This window comes from Camelus ferus, chromosome 19, assembly GCF_009834535.1.
Source record: "Camelus ferus isolate YT-003-E chromosome 19, BCGSAC_Cfer_1.0, whole genome shotgun sequence".
In the NCBI taxonomy this organism is placed as follows: Eukaryota; Metazoa; Chordata; class Mammalia; order Artiodactyla; family Camelidae; genus Camelus; species Camelus ferus.
Genome location: NC_045714.1, coordinates 39,431,794 through 39,452,129, shown reverse-complemented (window position 1 = coordinate 39,452,129; position 20,336 = coordinate 39,431,794). Strand labels below are relative to the sequence as shown.

General features: G+C 39.7%; 1 protein-coding gene across 2 annotated transcripts in view; it reads right to left on the bottom strand.

The window, feature by feature from the left end:
- The window catches only part of RPN2 (ribophorin II), a 50,637-nt gene that overhangs the window by 9,913 nt on the left and 20,388 nt on the right, over positions 1 to 20,336 (bottom strand). For both annotated transcript variants that reach the window (XM_032462266.1, XM_032462265.1), the window contains exons 7-12: positions 18,802 to 18,978; positions 17,162 to 17,280; positions 16,076 to 16,181; positions 5,540 to 5,631; positions 3,716 to 3,830; positions 1,236 to 1,430 (exon numbers count right to left, since the gene is read on the bottom strand). In XM_032462266.1, the coding sequence (XP_032318157.1) occupies positions 1,236 to 1,430; positions 3,716 to 3,830; positions 5,540 to 5,631; positions 16,076 to 16,181; positions 17,162 to 17,280; positions 18,802 to 18,978 (804 nt within the window). The remainder of the gene's footprint in view (positions 1 to 1,235; positions 1,431 to 3,715; positions 3,831 to 5,539; positions 5,632 to 16,075; positions 16,182 to 17,161; positions 17,281 to 18,801; positions 18,979 to 20,336) is intronic.

Sequence of the window (20,336 nt, the reverse complement as noted above, 5' to 3'; positions counted from 1 at the left end):
AGGAAAGCACTCCCAACTCATGTCCAGGACCATAACTGAGAAAGCTCCAAGCAGTCAAATCACTTCCGATCCACTAGTCGACAAATTGAGGCAGTAAAATTTTCAAGAACAAAATAAGTATTTATTGAAAATGCTTTTTAGAGCAAGAGTTCCAATTTTCTACTGGTCTGGTGAGCCCCACAGAGCTGTTTAATACAAAAATCCCAGCTGGTACTCAGGCTGTTACAGTTGCAATCAGAAACTACTCCCTGTCCCTGGGAAGTGTGATTTAGTCACAAAGACAAAGACAAAAAAAGGAAAAAGAAATGAAAATGTGCTTGCATACAAAAAGCAGCCCAAAGTCCAAGGGAAGAAAAGGAGCTTTGAATACAACATAAGAAAATGCAGCTGCCCCTTTGTCCGGCACAGGGAGCCAACCACCATTCAAGACCTACAGTTTGACCTCTGCCACCTTTCCAACCTCAATGCCTACAGCTCTCGACCAGACTCAGGTGCTCCAGCAAAATGGACTCACTCATGCATGTCTCCCTGAAAGCACCTCAAGCTTTTCTGGAGCCCCCTCTACGCTGTGATCACCCCATAGCCTCCCAGATATTATTCTCATAAACACCTGCGATTCTACAACCCCTAGTTCAAATGCCATGTCCTTCAAGAAGCTTTCTCTCATCACATCAATCAAAGGTGAATTACGTAAGTGAAAAGCACTATTTAAAGGATAACACACCATGCAAATGTTAGTTATTAGTTTATTAGCATTTTGTACACCCTACGTATCACTATCCCCCACCATCCTGTATTATTATCAGAATTCAAATCTTAGCTCCCTCCCCGCCCACCCTGTGAGGCTATACCATATCTCGAAGACCAGAGCCTTTATCTTTTAATCTATGTATTCCCCCATAGTGCTTTGCTATAATATGAAAACCTCCTTCTAATACAACTTTTATAGAAATTTGCTAGAACCCACAAGGGCAAATTTATACTTCATTCACTCACTTCACTCAGTCACTGTTTAATTAAGCCCCTACTACATGCCAGGCCATGCACACACCCCTAAGACTACCAATGGGGACAGCACACAGCTCCTTACCTCACAATGTGTACTTACTGCCCCCTGGGTGCCAGGGCAAGGCTAAAAGGCTAGGGGAAGGAGCCCACCCCGTGGAAAGGAGCCATCTGTGTCTGACAACGGCACAGCCACTCTGGCCTGGGTCAGGGTATATGTAGGCACATACCACATTCCAAAGGATTGGGTTCTTCAAAGTAGCATCTCCGATGATCAAGTAGAGAGTGTAGGTGCCGGATGCAGAGTCAAATTCGATCTTTCTCTCGGAGGTGTCCAGTTCAAACTTATATACATTCTTGCTGTCCGGCTCTGCAACAAACACCACTTCCTGGCCAGTCTTCTGGTTATGGAGTCGGACAAATGTCTGGATGGAACAATAACACAACCCTTCATCTGATCATTTCAAAACTCCCTCTGGGCCCAGCATGAAATCAACAAGGCAGCAGACTGTCAGTTCCTTCGTCCCAGTGGGAGCTCTGGGACCTGCCAGGCCTGCCCGAGAAAGCAGGAGGAATGGCCACCCCACCCTGCTAACTAGCCCAGAGACAAGAGATAACTTCTCGCTAGTATAAGAAATTTAACTTAGGGGTCCAGCCAATTCTCAGTGACTTGTAGGCCAAGTGCCCAGTTTGTGGATGATTTAAGCCCTTTGCTGTTGCTGTGATTTCTTCTTCCCGCCAGCCTTTTGGCCACTTTGCTGCCCAATTAACTTCTTCACCAGAGGGTGAAAAGAAGGGAAATGAGGTGGAACTGTAAGAGGCCCATTTTCAATTTCCTAGTGCCTCCAGCTAAAGATTTAGGAGAGGAGGCTTGGGGACTGATAGTAGGCAGAGTTCTCACCGAGGAGAGCAGCCTAGTGTCAGAAAGAGAGCTTAGACTCGAAGACAGATTTGGTTCCACTACTTATTAGCTGAGCAGGTTACTTAACCTCCTTGGGCCTTGATTTTGCCATCTTTGAGATAGGAAGATAGAACTTTTACAGATGTGGTATATCTGTATGAAGAGTCACAATAATGTATGCAAAGCATTTCTCGCAGGACCTGCTATATACGAGTTGGTTGACAAACATTTATCAATACGATGGTACAAGTCTAATCGCCTTACCCTCCCAGTGGCATAAGAAACTAAGGTTTCTGCACATTAGAACCGCAGCAGAACTTAATACCCACTTAGCTTTTCTCTGGAGTGTTTCAAAATAAAGAATTCAATAAGGCAGGTAGATTGGTTCCATTTTACAGATCAAAGGCACGAGGATTAAAAGAGTTGCCACAGTCAGACAGCTAGCACTGGATCCAGAAAAAATATAAATCTCATTTGTTACTCTACACCTGGGCAACAAAGAACAACCATCAAAGTATTTAGGGAAAGAGGCTCAGAGATGTGAAGCATCCTGACTACAGCAGTGCTGGCCAAGAATGGGATTTAGGAACCTGGATGCCTGATCTTCCTCCTGTCATAGGCAAGTGCAGGCAGCCGCCAGGCTCATCTGCAAAATGCCATCTCTACCTAGGAGGTCTGTAAGCCACAGTTTCTACAACAGAATCTTGGATGAGACAAGTATTCAGTTAAAGTTAAACTTCCTCACTAACTCTCCGGGCCCTACCCCTAATCCCACCAATTTAGTCTTGTAATCACTTCTCTTCACACTCTTTCTTCCGTTGTGCTGTTTGGCTGGTAAACTGCTGGGAAATGCTAAGGGGCCGAAGAGTTAGTCGTGGCTAAGCTTCCTGACCAAGCTCTCTGGAGCTCAGGTGTTAGGGGGAGAGAGAAGTGACAAGGGCTGGGCTGTGGAGCTAGGGCAGCTGCTCTGGGCCTGGGCACAAGTGAGCAGTGGCAGCTGTAAGAAACAGAAAGCAAATCCACCCACCTCAACGGTCTGCTCTGAAGCTGCCTCTGGGCACGGATGCAAGTCTGCTAGCTCTTACTAAAGCATGGCTGCAGAGACCCAAACCAAGGCCACTAGGTCCCAGGGTCTCTCCCGTCTTTCCACATTCAAAGTGTTTATTTGAATTTCCCTTTACGATACAACTGCGGACAGGGCGGGGATCAGGGCAGTCATCCTCAATCACGTGGGGTAACAGGGGTAGGAGAGGAGGTGTCTGAGAGGATAAGGGGCCATATCAGATTTTCTGGGGAGACGACATGGTTTGAAAAATCTTCTGAATAATCATCATTTTTTTATATACGAAAAACAAACATGAAGCCTACTGCTTTCATAATACAAAGTAGGCACAAGTTAAAAAGTGCTGTTTTTCAGATTCCTACAAAAAGAAAAATCTGCTTTGGCCAGAACAAAAATATACTTTGGGCTCACTGCCTGGGTTTTCCTTTTTTCAAAATTATTTCAATATATGTTTTTTTGGTCAGAAAGAAAAAAGCCACAATTAAGTGCTAATCAGCCTTAAATATGTCTTCTCAATACCAGCTAATCTCTTAAAAACAAGAGCGTATTCCAGGCTCAGCGTTATAACCAGTACGAGAGGCAGCAGGAGTGTCACATGGGAGAACCTGGCAGACCGTCAGGGTTTAGAGTGAAGATGTGAAAGCAGGAATTCGGGACTGTCTCCAGTCAGTGTTATAAACCATATTAACAACAATCGGGTACGTCAACGTTTCAGGCCAAGAGAACTGTCTGGGCTTTTTCCTGACCTGGTGAGGGGTGAGTTCAGCACCAGTGTTCATGTCTACCAGCTGGAAGAACAAAGCAAAGTTCTGGTGGCTATCTGCGATGAATGTGCCCTTGGCCTTGGCTGGGTAGGTCACCCTGAAAGAGACATTTATATAATAAGTCTTCAGAGAGGATCTGCAGCTCTCTGAGAAGAGAGGGAATACAAACATCACTTCACCGCCTGGCCCTCCCTCTCCCAACCGTATCTCCCAATTGTAACACTTTTCTGTTGTGGGCAGAGTGGAGAACTGTCTGTGGCCTGAAGCAAACTGGACTGATAAAGCCAGGACTGAGAAAAGCACAGCATGAACTTTCATCAGGGTCTAGGGAAAACGCTATGTGCAGTTGCTCCAGGCTTTCACTGCAAGGACCTAAGGATATCGACTCCACCAAGCCACGCACCAGTGGGGTTCACGTGTGCCCCTGCAGGCTCACAGGTGGACTGGCAAAATCACAAGGAGAAAAAAAAAAAAAATCACATGATCGATATTGGCAGCATCTGTGAGCAAGGTCAGGCGATGAGGGAGTAGGAGATGCAAAGGAAAGAAGGGTACTTACAGCTTTTTCTTTTTTTAATGCTGTATTTTTTTTCCTGGGCATTGTTTCAATTTATTTTTCTGCCTGAAACTGAGCTTTAAAAAGTCATTTTCTCAAACAGCAGACTTGCTGAGAAAACTGTTCTTTTCACAGCTATCTCCTGGGATTTAAGGTGAAGATGGCCAGGGGATAAAACAAGCCAAATGGTTACAGGGCTCACAACCGGCCATATGTCATGCTTAGGCTTTTTGTTTACTTATGAGTAATAACAACTCTTCGTCTCTATAGAGCATTAAACTTTGCAAAGCACTCTCACAGACGTTAGTTATTTCAGTGGATTCTCAACAGTGCTCTCATTTCCAATGTCACTATAAAAATATCCGAGCCAGAGGCAGAAAACCTAGCCCTTTCACACAACTTAAAAGGAGTGATTGCTTGGCTCCTAGTCTCTGGCTAACATCCCATCTTCAAAATAGCCTTGAGGGTTCCCCTATTTCTTTGGCCTCTATAGCCACCCTCACTGAGTAAAACTGGGGTCTGAACTATATCCAGAAGTCTAGTTGGGCACCCTCTCCACCCATCCAATAAGAATGTGGGAGAGGCCTGAGAAATGGGCTTCATACAGTGTTCTGGCCCAACTCTGATCAATTGCTAATGGTTACCTAGAAGGTTGTGTTAAAAAAGATTCTGAGTTCAGCAGGAACAGTGCTGTGACTGACTAGTAATGCCTTCTGTGGACATGAAAAGGAATCACAGCCCTAGTTCTGGGTATCTGCCAACTCACTTCTAAGGACCTGTGAGACTTCCAACCAATTTCAGACCCACTGTGGACCAAAGGGAGTCGCCGTGAGGCCACTAAAAAGCAAGTTCAAGACTGAAGTTAAAGAGATGAATGTAAGTTAATGCATTGCTTCCTTCGTTGAGAAAGTCTTGTTTTTTAAAAAAACTGTTGTCTGAACTAAATGTTGTGCTTGATGACATAGCTGGCTGACGCAGACTTACACTGAGGTAAGCTCTTCATCTCGTCGTGGACTGTTAATAAACAGTTTGCTCAGGGGCTGACCACTGATACAGACAACCCCCAGATTTGCTTGGATGCCAAGCAGCACCCCTGATTTAGTGCCAGCGGAATGGTCGCCTCCTTAATTTGGAGTACAAGCTGGATCACTGCTGACACAGAAATGACATATGGAGGGGCTCAGGGCCAAAGCGTGGTCCTCTCAGCTCAAGCCTGGGCTCTCCTTGTGCCCAGGAGGCATCCCATGTACCTTGTGGTTTTGGGTGCAATGCTCTGATCCTTATCCACAGTGGAGAGGTCAACATTTGTGATGCCAACTTCAGTGGAAATCTTGACTCTGAGCTAGAGTGAAACACAGAAGAAAATCATCAAGTTAACTGGTAAATATGCCAGGAATTAACGTACCTATCCAAATTTTTCTCTTACTGATGAGTAAAGGGATGAACAAAACCCCAGGACAGGAGTCTTCAATGATCTTAGTAAACTGACCCAGCCAGGTAGTACATCTACCTCTCCCATCCTGAGGCCTAAAAGTAACTCCTTGATTATTATTCCTTGTTCCTTTCTTTGGCTTTAGATGTATATTATTAAAAAAAAAAAAGAAAGACAAGAAAAGAAAGTAGATCTCTTCCTGTGTACTTTAAAATAAATAAGGTGAAAAACCCTTATGCAGTAACCTTCAAACAATTTAAATCAAGTACTCAGTTCTAACAACAGCTAATGTTTATTGTTTACTACGTGAAAGACATTGACTTTATAACGATGATCTCATTTTATCCTCACAGTAACTCTGTAAGGTAGTGCTATTTCAGAAGAGGAAATTAAAGATTAGAGAGATGAAGCCATTTGCTCAAGTTCAGATAGCCGGTAAGACAGACCCAGCGTTCAAGATCCGGCATCCTGACAGAGTCCGTATTCTTAGGCACTCTGCTGTCCACTTTCCCAGCCAACACTTACTTTGTGCCAAGCAGTACTGTAAGTTGGCCCATGAAGATCTAAGAAGCTATGGCAGTCATCTGCACGGTTCACCAAGTACTTCTGCTTTTCATTCTGAGCATGTGACAGAATTGTACTTCCCTGCCCTCCTGGAATCAGGTGTGGCCACGTGACTTGTTCTGGCCAGTGAAATGTGAGCAGAAGTGTGTGACTTCCAAGTGGAATCTTAAGAGTTCCATATGTGATTCTCTTTTCTTCTGATGTGGACATAGGCAGTGTGCAGAGAGGCTTGCTACTCAGCCTGGGTCCTAGAGTAAGGACTACACGAAGCAGAGCCCCCAGCATGACACATTAAAGATATCTCGTGTGGGCAAAAAAGAAACTTCTTGTTTTAAGCCACTGAGATTTGGAGTTTGTTACAAGCATAAAGCTGTCTGTCTCTTTTGACTCTTAACAGTGTTTAAAAATTCTATATGTTCCTTATAACACTTTCACAAAGAGGAGCTAGCCAAACCCAGTAGGTAAGAATTTTCAAAAATTAGATTAAAATAAATGTAAAATTCCGAAAGAGATAGAAAACACGCTAAAAATCTACTCGGGAAATTTTTTATTTAAAAATCTAAGTTTGAATATGGAAATTATGCAATCCCAAGGCACTTTTAAAATTTAAACATATCTGTGAGAATTCCAAATATTTGATAACCTTGAATCTAATGCTTAAGGAGATCCTTGTCAAATCTATTGGTTTATAGTCCAAGTCAGGATCAAGGAATAGAGATAGAAGGTGGGCAAATAATTGAAGGACAGCTTCAGCATATTTCTAAAATGCACTATCAAGGTCTGACAGCCTCAAATCAAGGGCAAAGAAGAAAAATTAAAAGGGGATAAAGATAGCTATCAAGTAATTCCTTTTAACAGCCTCCATAATAACTATTTTGTGACAAGAGCCTCAATTATCAGGTTGAATAGGGGTGTTCTGTTGCTAAAACGAAAAAGAAAAAAAAAACCTAAATGTAAAAGATTTCTGGGGCTATAAGGATATTATTACCTCCTACTTTTGAATACACAGCCACCAATTGGCAGAATTAAATTTAGCATCATAGCTAGTCACTGAATCTAGGCAACTGAGTGAATTACTTTCGGGGGTGGGGGGTGGGAGGTCAGATGGCCTTCCAGTTGAATAAACCACCAAGGAGAGAGCTGGGATCCTCTTCTTTGGCTCTTTGGGCTCTTTGCTAAGCAAACAGCTTCATAACTCAAACAGGGCTCAAAACCAGAGCTAGTTTTGCTATACAAAGCTCAAGCCAGAGAGGCACTGACAGCACTTCTATTGAAGAAAAACTTAAGTGGAAGGCTCAAGCCAAGAAGTAGCCAAAGAGCTTTGATTAGCAAGACTTTTAGCAAGACACCCCACTGAGAGACCACTCCCCTATGTTCCCTCAGAGCATCTGGAGCACTAGGTGCCGGGGTACACAGACATGGCAAGGTGTACTTCCTATCCTAAAGGGAAACATAAAGGCAAAGCTAAATTGTAACAGACCAGGCTGCTGCTTCAATGGAGGGATGAACAAAGTGCTACAGAAGCACAGCAGAAGGAACTGTGACCCAAGTGGGCCTGGGGCAGCCCTTGGTGCGTGAGTGAGAAATGTGCAGCAGGAAGGCTTAGGCAGTCCTCCAGTTTCAGGAGAGGTAGGAGCTTAGTGATACTCCATGCTATAAAAATAGACTGTTTTCATAGGTAATTACTCTGGAGTCTTCATCAACATTAACTAGATAATTCCCTCTTCACTTCTGTGACTCATTCCCTTAAGGACTCCCTCACTTAATTTGTAAATGTGATCTTAAAATCATCATCCCACCTAAATGTCCATAAACAGGAGATTGGTTAAATAAACAATGGTATATATACATACACTTTGAATTACGGTGGAGCAATTAAAAAGAACAAAGTAGATGTCTATGTACAGATATGGAGATACTAACTCCTACTTTTGAACACGTAGCCATCTACTGGCAAAATTGTATTTAACATCGCCTGTCAATGAGTCCAGGCAACTGTGTGAATTATGGCAGGGAAGCACTGGGGGCTCAGGGGAGGCCATCAAACTGAATAGACCCCTGAGGGGAAAGCTGGGAGCCTCTACTCTGTGACAAAAGCTAAGAATACAAATGTTTATAGAATGATTCCTTTTGTGTAAATAAGAAAAGATGTGCATACATTCAATGACGCATGCATCCTTTCTTTTCAAAGCACATACAGTTAACTGTTAATAATGGATTCCTCTAAGCAGAGACTAGACTGAAGGGATGAGAGAAGGCTCTTATATTTTATTATATACCTTTTTGTACTTTGAATTTTTTTTAACCATGTCCATTATTTTATTCCAATTTTTTAAAAATAGGCATTATCTGAGCAATGAGATTGTGTACCATATATTTTCCTCTTTATAAACATTTCTGTATTAAAAAGTACCATCCAATAAGTAGGATTTAAAAAACAATCACTCTCTCATTCAACAGATGGATAAACACAAACATGTTTAAAGACTTGTGTAAGGCTCCTCAACGTATCCTAATTATAGTGGTAAGGAAGCCATTGACTTGCTGGTTTTTACTTAGAATCCTAACTATAAAGTTTCACCAAGACCATGGTCACTAAGGCCTGCTAAACAAGATTCAACTGTGTGTTTTGTTCATTATAAGCATTCATGGTACAGACATGACGAAAGGGCAAATTGCAGTCAACTCAAGTCATTTGGGGTTTGCTCTCAGCCCTTATTTTAAAAGGCCCCCTAAGTTACAGTTTCTTTGTTGCACAGAAACACTGTAGGGCTGTTCTTGAATAGGAAACAGTTGAAAACAAGTCCTTCTGCTCCTAAAATCTTACTACAAATGGGTCTCTGAAAACATTTAAAAGAAAAGCATTTTTATGCTACTCTCTTAAAGGAAATTGAGAAATAAAATCATCGTAATTTTTTTCAAAGCATTGATGTAAAAAGTTCAGAGTAGGATCCCTGTTGGTTAGCTGCTTCTTCCTTCAAACTAACACTGCAGGATCAGTTTTTATAATAGGAAAGGGACTTGTTTAGCTACTTTAAATGCAGCTAAGTCTGCTTTACAGTGAATCAGCTAGTCCTTCCTTCGCCTGCACATATACCTCAAAAAACATTTTAATGCCAGGAAATGCAGTTTTTCTGCTGAGAGTAATAACCTCCCTGTTTAGCTCATTATTGTCAAAAATGATGGTGCATTAGGGGCAATTAATGCTAATAACAGCTTCTAAAACCCATGCTTCCCCTGTCAAGTCCAATGTCAATGAGTGCTATTACAGGCCTTCCACACCAAACCACCGTTAATGCACTCTGACCAATGTCAAGCATCTCTCAGAAGAGTAAACAGGACCTGCTGACCCACTCGGAGGCCCCAAGTGTGACTATTACTGAAATTACAAAGTAAAGTTGCGTATGTGACAGAGGTCAGAGCACACATGTGCACAAATACACACACGCATGCATACATAAAGCTTAACACAATGAAGAGGAAGACAGGAGATTTTTAATGCTTATTCCATCACCGGAAAGGAAAAGGACAGCAATGGCCTCAATGGGGGCTTCTTATCATTGTATGAGTAATAGCTATGAGCCATCTCTGCTATTTTGTACTTATTTAGTTTTTCCAATGACCACAGAAACACTTGTGCAAACACCAGATTTGATGTTTCAAAAAGCCAAGCTGTTATGGTAATCAAGACAGCACAGTACTGATATAAATACACAAATACAGGTTAATTGAATAGAATTGCAAGTCTAGAAATTAACTTTATATTTATGGTCAACTAATTTTTGACAAGGATGCCAAGACAGCTCAATAGGGAAGGAACAGTCTTTTCAACAAATGGTGCTGGGACAACTGCACATCTATATGTAAAGGAAGGAAGCTGGACCCCTACCTCACACCACATACAATAATTAACTCAAAATGGATCAGAAACTTAAATGTCAGAGCTAAAACTATACACCTCTTATAAGAAAACATAGGAGTAAGTTTTCATGATCTCAGATTAGGCAATAGTTTATTAGATACAACACAAATAACAATCAATGAAAGAAAAAATAAAGAAACTGGACTTTCTCAAAATTAAAACCTTCTGCATTTCAAAAGACAACATCAAGAAAGGGAAAAGACCACCTACAGACTGTGAGAAAATATCTGTAAAGTATGTATCTGATAAAGAATTTGTATCCAGAATACACATAGAAGTCTCATAACTCAAGAATATATAAAGACAAATAATGTAATAAGGAAGTAAAAAGTATACAGTTTGGAAAGGAAGAAAGAAAAATACAAATAAAATATTTTTAATAGGGAAAAGATCTGGATAGACATTTCTGCCAAGAAGATATATAAATGACCAACTAGCATATTAAAAAGATGCTCCACATCATTGGCCGTCAGAGGAATGCAAATCAAAATCACAATGAGGTACCACTTCACACCCATTAGGATGGACTAAATGAAAGAGACAGATAATAACAAGGCTTGATAAGGATGCAGAGAAATCAGAATCCTCATACATTGCTGGTGGGAATGTAAAATGGTGCAGCTTCTTTGACAATCAGTTTGTCAGTTCCTCACAAAGTTAAACACATTATCATATGATCCAACAATTCCATTCCTAGGCATAAACCTCAAAGAACTGAAAACAGGTGTTCAAACAAAAACTTGTACATGAATGTTCATAGCAGTATTATTTACAACAGCCAAAAAGTGAAAATACCCCAAATGTCCATCAACTGATGAATGGATAAACAACATGTGGTATGTCCACACAACAGAACACTAAATTATTCAGCCATACAAATGAATAAAGTACTAATAAATGCTACAACATGAATAAACCTTAAAAATATTATGCTAAGTAAAAAATACAAAAGGCTACATATTGGATGATTCTAGTTATATGAAATGTCCCAAATAGGCAAACCATAGAAACAAAATGTAGATTAGCAGTTGGCAGAACTGGAAAGATGAATTCCATAGAATAAAGGCTGTCTATAAATAGACACAGGGTTGCTTTTTGGGGTGATAAAAATGCTCTGGATAATGGAAAAGAATCTGAAAAATATATCTATATATATATGTCTATGTATATGTATAACTGAATCACTTTGCTGTATACCTGCAACCAACATTATAAATCAACTACACTTCAATAAGAAAATCAAAGGAAAAAAATGCTCTGGAATTAGATGGTGGTGATGGTTGTACAACTCTGTGAATACACTAAAGACGCTGAATTGTATACTTTTAATGGCTAATTTCATGGTATGTGAATTACATATATCCTCCGTAAAGCTGTTATTTGAAAAGAAAAAAAGCTACTTTGTGTAGGGTAAAAGGCTTACTCTAAAAGATGAATTACCATAGTTCTAAGGGCCTTGGAATGTGGGAAAACATCTTTAGACCACTTCATCCTTTTCTTCTTTTAAGTGGTCTGAGATGGAAACTAAGCATTGAAAAAATAAGACTTGGCCTCCACCCACAGCGAGCTCTCAGCCCAATGAAAGAGCAATACATACAAGCAAACAACGGTAATACAATGCAATAAGAGCAATTACAGACAGGGTGCAAAACACTATAGCAGCAAAAATAAACCAAGTAGCCTGAAGCCCTCAATATAAGGGGAAAAAACTTAAAAACTGTTGAAAGAAAATATTAGAGAATATCTTTTTGATCCTGGAGCAGCGTAGGCTTTTTTAGAGAAGACACAAAAAGTACAAACAATCTAGGGAAAAGAAGACTTTAAAATTAGGCTTCACTGACATTCATTTCCGTGCATCGAAACAGCAACACTGAGGGACGCAATCTGATGCTTATAACTAAGGATCCAGAATACATACGGTTCCTAAAAATCTATAATAAAAAGACTAACAAACCAAAAGAAAAAGACAAAAGGTCCACAATTCACAAAAGAAACCTAAATGGCCAATAAACACAAGAAGAGACGCTCGATCTCACTAGTAACCAAAGAAAAACATTAACACAAGAAGATACCATTTTGTATCCATCCAGTAGATAATCAAAACTCCTAATACCAAATACTGGTAAGAATATGAAGAAAAGAGCAATTTGGCAATACCTAATAAAGCTGGAAGATGAGCACACCCTACAACCCTGTAACTTCATTCTACATAAAGAAAATGTGCATAAGGAAATATGTACTAGAATGTTCACAGCACCACTGTTTACAATAGTGAAGATCTAAATGTCCAACAATAGGAAAATGAATAAGTCTGATTCATTTCTAAAAGGAAGACAATGTTATGAAAAATTATTCATATTTATGCATATAGCTCTAGTTCTACATGCATAAATATGGCTGTCATAAAATTAATATTGAATGAAAACAAGCAAATTGCAAGAGGCTACATACAGTATAACAGTGTATATATTTTGAGAAGATGCAACTCAATGTAATATATGTTTAAAAGTACATATGTAGCAGAAATATAAACGCTGACATGAGAACAATAAACCTCAAATCTGGGGAAAGAGGGAAGAAAAAGTGTTCAAGGAACATACAGAGTTTACATCCAACCTATAGGGTTTTATTTCTTACTAAAATAAAATAAAGGAAAAAAAATAGCAAAATGTTAGGATTTGAGGGAGCTGAGTGGCTGGTGGGTATATGATAATCATTGTATTATTCTCCATTCTTTTCTCTATATTCGAAATAGTCTATACTAAAAAAATAAAATAAAAATAAAACTCTATGGGAGCACAGATGAAGGAGCCACATTTGAACTAGACCTACAGGATGAAGAGTTCAACAAAGGAGGAGAACATTCCCCATGGAAGAAACAAGAGAAGAAGTCCAAAGGCATGTGCATGTAAAGTATATGTGAGGACCAGGATGCAGTCAAGAGCAGCTAGAGCTGAGGGGATGGGGATGCACCCACAATGAAGGATGTGCACGTGCCTTATAGAGGACCATCTAAGGCCACAAAAAGGAGTCTCGACCTCACTCATAGTCAAGAGGGGAACAAAGAAATGTTTAACCAGAGGAATAATGTGATTTTATCATGCTAGTGGTGCTTATGGAAAACTAAATGGAAGGGGCAGAGACTGAAGACAATGAAGCTAGTTAGATACAACCTACCTACCTACTTGGGATCCATCCAAGTGGGAAAACTGGGACCGGAGAACAAAGGACTCATGCAAAGGACATTCAAAGATGGAATCAACAGGACTTGGTGACTGACCAGAAGTCAGAAATGGAAAGGAAGGAAGAGGTTAAGAATGGCTGTGATGTTGGGTAAGGCACTTAAACTGGACATGTTGTTACCAAGATTGTACAGGTAGAAGGAAAGAGGTTTCACGCAAAACAAACAAACAAAAAGCAAACCTAAAATCAAAGTTTGCCATTCAAGGTGTTGAGTTGCAAATAAGGCCTCTTAATGAAAGAAACTAAAACAGAAAGAATCTAGATTTTAAAGATTCAAGATACACACTACAATAGTTTCTATCCAAATTTTGTGTTAATAAATGGACTAGGATCAGATGTCTCCTGCCCAAAAAGGTCAGACATGAAGTAGAGAAAAGGCAGAGAGACTCGAGTTCCAGAAAATAGCTTCCTTTCTGCCAAACTTTAAATTTAAGTGTTTAATATACCTGTGTTAAATAATGCCCCGCTTTTGAAAAGGTCAAACCTTCTAGCTGCCTTGTCTTTTCATTAAAAGAGAGTGTCATAGAAGCCAACCTGAGGAGCGCTCCAAAGGCCAAATCTGGAATAACATGAGGGGAAAAAAGTGATGACAATAGCGGATTATGAACTATAGAGTAAAATAAATATCCATGAATCCAAAGTGTTATAAATAATTGAATAAGTAAATGAAGGGGTGGGGGAGACAGCTTTTACTTACAGTAGAATTCCAATTAATAAACATAGAAGGAATAAAAGAGAAAAATCACCTTTTTTGCAAATTAACAATTCTTACAGGCAAGATCATCAGGGTTATTTGCAGAGTCTCAAAGCATTACTCTCCCGGACATTTAATTACAAAGCAGAAGAACAGCAACTTTACAATGGAGAAACCTAGCAGACGCCACCTTAACCAAGTGACCGAGTTTAACATCACTAGCAATGAGACATATCAACATCATTTACTTCCTAACAGGATGCACTGAGAAGGGCAGAGCATCACTTTTGGAGTATTCTTGCAAAAAAAAAAAAAAAAAAAATGCATGACGTGAATTTAATTATGAGGAAACATCAGACAAATCCAAAGTGAGGGACAATCTACAAACTAACTGGCCAGTACTCTTCAAAAGAATCAAGCTCACAGAAGACAAACTATTCTGAACTGGAGGAGGCTAAAGGCGCATGACAACTAAAGGAATATGCAATCCCCAGGTTGAATCCTGGACCAGAAAAGGGACATCAGGAAGATAACTAGTGGAATTTGAATTAAGTCTATATAGATTAGTTAATCATACTGTATCATTGTTAATTGGCTCATATTGATAGTTGTATTAGAGTTATATGAGATGTTAACATTTGGGAAAGCTGGGTGAAGGGTATATAGGAATTCTTCACACTATTTTTGTAACTTAAGATTTAAATTATTTCAAAATGAAAAAGCTCCGTTAAAAAAGAAAAGTGAGTGGAAAATGACATCTGGATAGTGAAGACAATAGCTGTCACAAATAGCATGTATTTAATTATTCAGGAAAGGCACAGTACCACTTTAAGGTCCCCTGACCCAACAGAATGCATGACAGGGTGGTCACGTAGATGGAACAAAGACATGGTGGCAGAAATATTGAGAAATGACAGCCGAAAGGAGAAAGTAACATTATAAAAGGCCAGCGGCTGGAGCCGCACGCAGCTCTGCAGCCTCTAAGCAAGCTCAGTGTTCCCAGGGCACGCTGACTAAACTGGTGTTGTACAGGGGATCCACCCAAGCACAGATAGGCCGGATGATCTCAGACAAGTTACTCTACCCCTCCGAGCCTCATCTATGAAATGAAGAGAACTCCACACATCTGCTAAGGTTGCTGTAAGAATAAAATAAGCAAAAGCACACAGAACTGTAATTCTCATGTCATAGGCATTCAATAAAGGCTTCATACTGATGATCCTAAGCCAGAACAAGAAGAGGTTAAATCATATCCCATTGTTTAAGAAAGTGTAATTCATCTTAAATAAACTTCTACCCAAAAAGGTTAAAATGAAAACCACAGTGCCTGAAGGGGTAAACTTCAATTAGCCGGGAAAACCACTAATGTGAATTATCTCATTCCCACAAAGCATCAGATAAATGAGGCACAGCTTTCCATCCTGAAAACCACTTGGATCTTCAACACAACTAGAGTCAGCTACACATCTGAAACACAGTTCATTATGAAAGATTGCCAATTTTCTTTTGTACCTTACCCAGATAGCCTCACTGGTGCTATAGGTCACTTGATGCTTCTGGTCCCCTAACTAGCATCAAGCACTTTTCTAAATCTATCAAGGCCGACCACAGAAAACATCTTAAGAATATTTATACCTCAGTGGAATTATGGGTGGTTTTTATTTTTTCTACTTTTCAAAGTTTGTGTAAAATAGCGATGCTAAATTTTAATGGCAAATGAATAATTTACAAATAAAAGAAAACTCGCTACATTCAAGTTCTTGGCTAAGCCTGTCAAACAGCATAGCTCAAACCGACTATTCTCTTATCATAGTCACATTAACTTGGTTGTAAGTGAAGTCAATATCCCAGATGGTTAATGCTGTGTGCCTATTTGGTCATTTCCTTGGGTATATTAACATGGCAACGGGGATGATAAGAAAAGCACTAACCTCTACAGTATTTGCAATGTAACGGCTGTCACCTTCTACTTTGACAGAGAAGTCATAATAACCACTGGAAAACTTGACATTCACGAAGTTGAGCTCAAAAACATCCCTGTGAAGAATGACAACAGAGTTAGCAAGAACTCACATAGGAAAGTCACAGATGTAACTAAGTTACAGGCTACAAAGTGAGGCATTCCATGAGACAGTTCAGGGCTACACCACTTCACTTTTCCACTTCCCACTCACCTTGGGCCACCTCCTGCTCAATCACAGATTATAATGAGGGGCAAACTTCAAAACGATCTAAAATGACCTCCTCCTTTAAGTCTCCAAAATCTTCTTTATCATTTTCTCCCCACTCTCAGCTCCTAAAAACCCCACCTCCTTTGGGTAAGCCTTCCACAATTAAATGCAAAATAGGTAAGTCTACAGTGTGATACCAATTATGTTAAAAAAAAAAAAAAAGAATAGAAATGTTCAAATTGGTGTAGAGTAGTACAATTGTAGGTAATTTTCTGTATTATTTCTACTTTGTGTGCTTTGTAAATTACATAAAAAAGGCATATCTCACTTTTAATTTAATTTTAAAATACTAATAATTTTTACTTTAAAGGGGAAAAAAGGTAGAGAATTCTTAACTCTAACTACATAGCAAAATCCCCAATGTCGTTTACCATTCCACTGATCATTCCTAAAAATGATTTTGCTTTTTAATTTCACATATTTCCTATGTATCTTTAAGACTATCTAACAAACACATTTTCTCTCTAAAACTCAAAAGTTCCCAATCTCATTAACTTACTAATTTAGTACTTACCAAAGTTCCACATAAAAATTGACCCTTAATTTTAAAAAAAAAATTTACATAACCATAATATGCAGTCATTAAAGATAAGACTGTAGAAGAATATTAATCCTATGGGGGAAATTTTCCTGACATACTGTTACGGATAAAGCATAATCCTAAATTTAGGGAAATTTGATTTTATCATCTTGGTAATAACCACATTAATCTGGGTTATGCTGGCTGCAGGATAACTTCCCAATACAAATATATTGGTGCCCTGCAGAGCTCTGCTCAAAACTTACCCTACAGGGGTGAAAGACGTTTTCTGGAGGACGGTGGCTCTAGAAGCAACGGATTTAGCATGTTCTAGCTTAACAGTGGCCTGAGTCAGAGGCTGGGACAGAACGTTGGTGACCTGCAACTGGAAATACATTTTAAAATTATCTGTAGCAACAAAGGCTGAGGGAACACAAAATTTTGCTTCTAGGGTGCTTTCCCCACGGGGATCGTGCTCTGCAGGGGAAGAACCATCTCAGTTCAGGAAATCGTCGCTGACCTCTGGTCTACTATCCATCAGGGATCAAATACCGGAAAATACAGCTAGGCTGGGACTAGGGTAGGTTATGGGATGTTAGAGGTGGGGAAGATCTTAAAGGTGATTTTATTCAATGATTTCATTTTTCACATAAGCAAACCAGAGACCAGGGAAAGAAAATGACTGGCCCCAGATCACACAGCTAATGCTTCCTTCTTTCTGATCGCCTGAATGATCCACTCTACTAGTCGACTAATGTGTCTTAAAAAAAAAAATTATTAGCAAGAAAATTACTTTAGGAAGGTATGGGCAATGGGAAATCTGAAGAAATGTAGATAATATTACTAACTTTTATTTGTTGAAAGTCAATTTTGCCAAATACCAGGCCAGGCCTTTTATATACATATATATATATATATATTCTCTCACCGACTGTCTGGGACAGAGAATAATCTTTCTTTTACAGATGAAGAAACTGAGGCCATGAGAGGTTACGGGACTGCCAAAGGCCACATGGTTAAGGACTCAAGCCCAGACCTACTTAGCTTCAAAAGCTAGTATTTTTCCCCTTACTCATGGTAAACTATGGTAATCAGGTTAGTTCTCCCCGCCAGTCTTTGCTGAGGGGATGTGACTTGTAAGTAGGGAGAGAAGAGGCAAATCTGGAGCACAGGGCACTTCTTCAGGAGAATATGTGTAGGGCCCTCCAAAATAGAACTGATGGGATGGATGGGGCTGTCCTGTGTGGAACCCGCATGTTTAGACATCAATAAAATGCTAACTTCTCATAAAGATTTTAACTTACCACTGGTTTCCAAACAATAGCAACAAATGCCTCATTTGAATGGAAAACTCTAAGCATGTGCATTTTGCTCTGTTCAAAGAGTTAACACACAAAAACAGTCTTGCTTACTGCTGAGTGAGAGGGAGGGCTATGCTCTGAAGAGGAAGAAAGGTACGCTGACAGTTCCAAGGAAGAAGAGATCTGACAATTGACTTTAACAACTGTAACTACCAGAATTTCTTGGGAATTTAAAAAGCTGTTTTAATGTATTTAGAAAGTTCAGGTACTGGAAAATACATTTTAGAATAAGACTTCTCTGTACCTCTGGACTTATGAATCCAGAGATGCAATTTTCTTGCACTTAATCTTTTGAAAGTCTTACTATTTAGATTACTCTAGAAAAAAAAGCGGGGGGAGGTTTGGGAGAGATTTGAAGGGTTCTGTGACTAGTTCCCCCAGTGGCCATCCCCATTTCCAGGCAAAAGGAAATGAGCCTTGCTCTTCATTTTAAGGGTCTGTTCTCATGGGGGTTACAACGGGCTGTGTACCAATCTTTGGATTTCCGGAAGCCTTACGCTGGAAATGGCAATCAGAACAGCACATCTGGGGCACGAGTGTCATACCCGAAGGATAGCCTGTTCGTGAGTGTCGGAAGGCGAACCTTCGGGCACAACCACAACGGGCACATGGTAGTGATTCTGGGACAGGGCGGCGGCGGCAGAGGCCACACTGAAGGCTTCTGAGAGTGACTCAAAGTTCTTCTTGCTAAAGATGGCATTCATTAGCTGGATGACCTGATCCTGAAAGAAAAGGGAAACGCAGCTCCGTCAGGAAGATGGGACAGCCACCCCTTCCTCCCTACCTGGCTCAGGTCATTCCTTATCTGTTTCCAGGTGTTCACATGGAAGGTCTTTGAACATTAATCCAAAATAGTAGGGTTGGGGGAAGCAAATAATCTGCATTTGAGCTTAAAACTGGACTGTGGTTGGTTTTTCCCCATTCTCTGGTACAAAGTGAAATTTATGCATTTATCTGTCAATGATTTATGGATGCTTACTATACAAAGTACTTCTAATTACTGAGATATGAAAGTATATTATAAAATACCTGTAACGCTACCCATCTGTTCAATGCCTATACGTGGCAGGCACTGTGACAGGTACTTTATGTGCATTAACTCAAATCTTGACAGAAGTCCTGAAAAGACTGATATTTCAATCTTTTCCAAATAAAGAAACTGAGGCAAGGTTAAGTAACCCCTACAAGTTAAAACAGAAAGGGAAAAAAAAAAAAAAAAAAAAAGTAAGACCAAAACTTGTATGCAGGTCTGTCTGGCTCCAAAGTCCTTCCACAATAGAATATATCCTTTCCTGACTCCCCTTACCCTCCCAGCTAAGCTACTTTCCTTCCCAACCCACCACTAAGCAGCATGCTGGGCCTAAGTTGGTATTTACAAGACCAAACTTTATAGCCAAAATGTACATTAGAAAAAAACTAAAATAACTCTCCATTAGGAGGTAATGGGCTGCTTAAAGGAAAAAACTGAAAGCAATTTTTTAAAAAAGCAGAACCTAAAAGCATTATTAAAATTCTAGAGGCTGTTTGCTTAAGAGGAAACATTTTCCACTTCAGTTTTGTTTTTTAAAATCTACCATCTAACAAAAGAGCCCTCTTGTTCCCGACAGTGTTATTCACAGTCGACATGAAATAATTTTCTTTAATTGTACCAATTACATTTTCCAACACTAAGCTGTTGACATGTTAAAATGGATGACTGTTCACCAGAACGGTTATGTCAAAAGCAGTGACAGCAAAATTATTCCAGTTAAATACCTAGTTAGTAGAAGCTTGGGAATAAAGCAAGAAAAAGTTTAAGTTGTGCATGTAGAATGTCACCAATTCATCTACTGTACCATGTATAAGAGAATCCCTAAATGATTTGCATCATAAGACCCACATGCCTGCTCTTTGACCCATAACAGAAATTTAAATAGAGTGTGGTATCTCTAGACCTCCCACACTTAAGATAAAGGAACAGATAACATAAAAATGCCAATACGTGAATAAATTAGTAGATTGTATCCTCCAGGGAAAATAAGAAATTAATTCAAATTACTCAAGGCAGGTAATTATTTATAGTTTACGTGAAACTCAGCAT